The sequence below is a fragment of the Tamandua tetradactyla genome, chromosome 9, assembly GCF_023851605.1.
Source record: "Tamandua tetradactyla isolate mTamTet1 chromosome 9, mTamTet1.pri, whole genome shotgun sequence".
NCBI classification, from domain to species: domain Eukaryota; kingdom Metazoa; phylum Chordata; class Mammalia; order Pilosa; family Myrmecophagidae; genus Tamandua; species Tamandua tetradactyla.
In genome coordinates, this window is record NC_135335.1 from 1,561,941 (window position 1) to 1,563,730 (window position 1,790).

Below are 1,790 nucleotides of genomic sequence, written 5' to 3' on the forward strand. Positions count from 1 at the left end.
AGGAAAATGGTTTGAGGATCGGGACAGTCCCCAGGGCTCAGTGGAGTCTCCTACTTCCTGGGGCGAAGACTGGCTGAAGTTCAGGTGTTCCAGGTGGAGGAGGGGACAGGAGTGGTGCTGGGGAAGGAGAAGATGGGCAGGTCTCTGGTGGTCACAGTGCAATCCTGGTCCATGGAGTCTATTGGGTGGGTTGGTTGCTTTCATGCTTAGAGCTCAAGGAATTGGTAAATAAGTGCAGCAGGTGAGAAGTCTTTTGGAGCATAAATGGGTGAGGAGATTCCAAAATGGGTAAAAGGATATAGTCTTCAACAAGAACTGGTGAGCTGGGACGCTGGACCCAAAGTCTCATATGCTGCCTTACCGGAGAAGACCAACATGTTTCAAGATATGGGTCTGCCACTGGTCATGGCCAGGGTGCCCAGATGCTCAAATCTTGCACTGGCAGCAAACAGGGACACAGCAGCTGGACTGGGAGCAGCAGGGCTTACAACAGCTGGACTCACAGCAGCAGGGCTTGCAGCAGCTGGACTCGCAGCAGCAGGGCTTGCAGCAGCTGGACTGGCAGCAGCAGGGCTTGCAGCAGCTGGACTGGCAGCAGCAGGGCTTGCAGCAGCTGGACTGGCAGCAGCAGGGCTTGCAGCAGCTGGACTGGCAGCAGCAGGGCTTGCAGCAGCTGGACTGGGAGCAACAGGGCTTGCAGCAGCTGGACTCACAGCAGCAGGGCTTGCAGCAGCTGGACTGGCTGCAGCAGGGCTTGCAACAGCTGGACTCGCAGCAGCTGGACTGGCAGCAGCAGGGCTTGCAGCAGCTGGACTGGCAGCAGCAGGGCTTGCAGCAGCTGGACTCACAGCAGCAGGGCTTGCAGCAGCTGGACTGGGAGCAGCAGGGCTTGCAGCAGCTGGACTGGCAGCAGCCACAGGAGCCACAGCCTCCACAGGAACTACAGCCCCCTTTGCAGCCCCCACAGGAGCCACAGCCCCCCTTGCAGCCTCCACAAGAGCCACAGCCCCCCTTGCAGCCCCCACAGGAGCCACAGCCCCCCTTGCAGCCCCCACAGGAGCCACAGCCCCCCTTGCAGCCCCCACAGGAGCCACAGCCCCCCTTGCAGCCCCCACAGGAACCACAGCCCCCCTTGCAGCCCCCACAGGAGCCGCAGCCCCCTTGGCCACAGCTGGTGCAGGAACAGGCTGGCACACAGCAGCACACAGGCTTGCAGCAGCAAACGGGCACACAGCAGCTGGAGCCGCAGCCCCCACAGCCTCCGGAACAGCCAGAGCAGCCCATGATTGTGGTGAGTGGAGGGTGGAGTCGGTCAGAGGAGCAGGTGAGAGGGAAGGGGTCAGGTGTGGGGCTCCTATGCTGGGAGCCTTTATATACCTGCCCAGGTGTCAGGTGGGATCCGGGTACATGGTGGCTTCCTTGTTCCTGTTTTGCTGTTTCTTCAGGGTCATATTGATTGCAAGTGATGTGTATTTGTACATGTGAATGTGCGTGTTTCTCTTCTTCCTTGGCTGTGTATAACTTCCCCTTTCTTAGGTGTCTATATTTGGTATCTTCCCAGTGTGGTTGCTATTTATACATTTCCAGGATTCTTAGCTTTTCTCTAGGTATGGGATACCTCCCAGTTCTTAGGGAGTTGTGAGCTGTCCTCTCTGCTGGCCCTCAGAGGAAGCCGGGGCTCTCACTGACGTCCATGTGCCCTTGGTGCCTGCTCTCCCCAGGAGTAAAGCACCCCTGGGTGGAGTGGGTGACCAGTGTTAAATTTTGATGTCCACTGTCCCCTCCTTTAG

At 58.4% G+C, this 1,790-nt stretch overlaps 1 protein-coding gene across 1 annotated transcript; it reads right to left on the minus strand.

The window, feature by feature from the left end:
- Window positions 1-426: 426 nt before the first annotated feature.
- LOC143646468 (uncharacterized) lies at window positions 427-1,284 on the minus strand. Its single transcript, XM_077115367.1, has one exon. It carries the CDS (start codon window positions 1,282-1,284, stop codon window positions 427-429), a length of 858 nt encoding a protein of 285 aa, XP_076971482.1.
- Window positions 1,285-1,790: the final 506 nt, after the last annotated feature.

Excerpts from the sequence above, each read along its gene's own strand:
- LOC143646468 (XM_077115367.1), bottom strand. The coding sequence starts at position 1,284 with ATGGGCTGCTCTGGCTGTTCCGGAGGCTGTGGGGGCTGCGGCTCCAGC.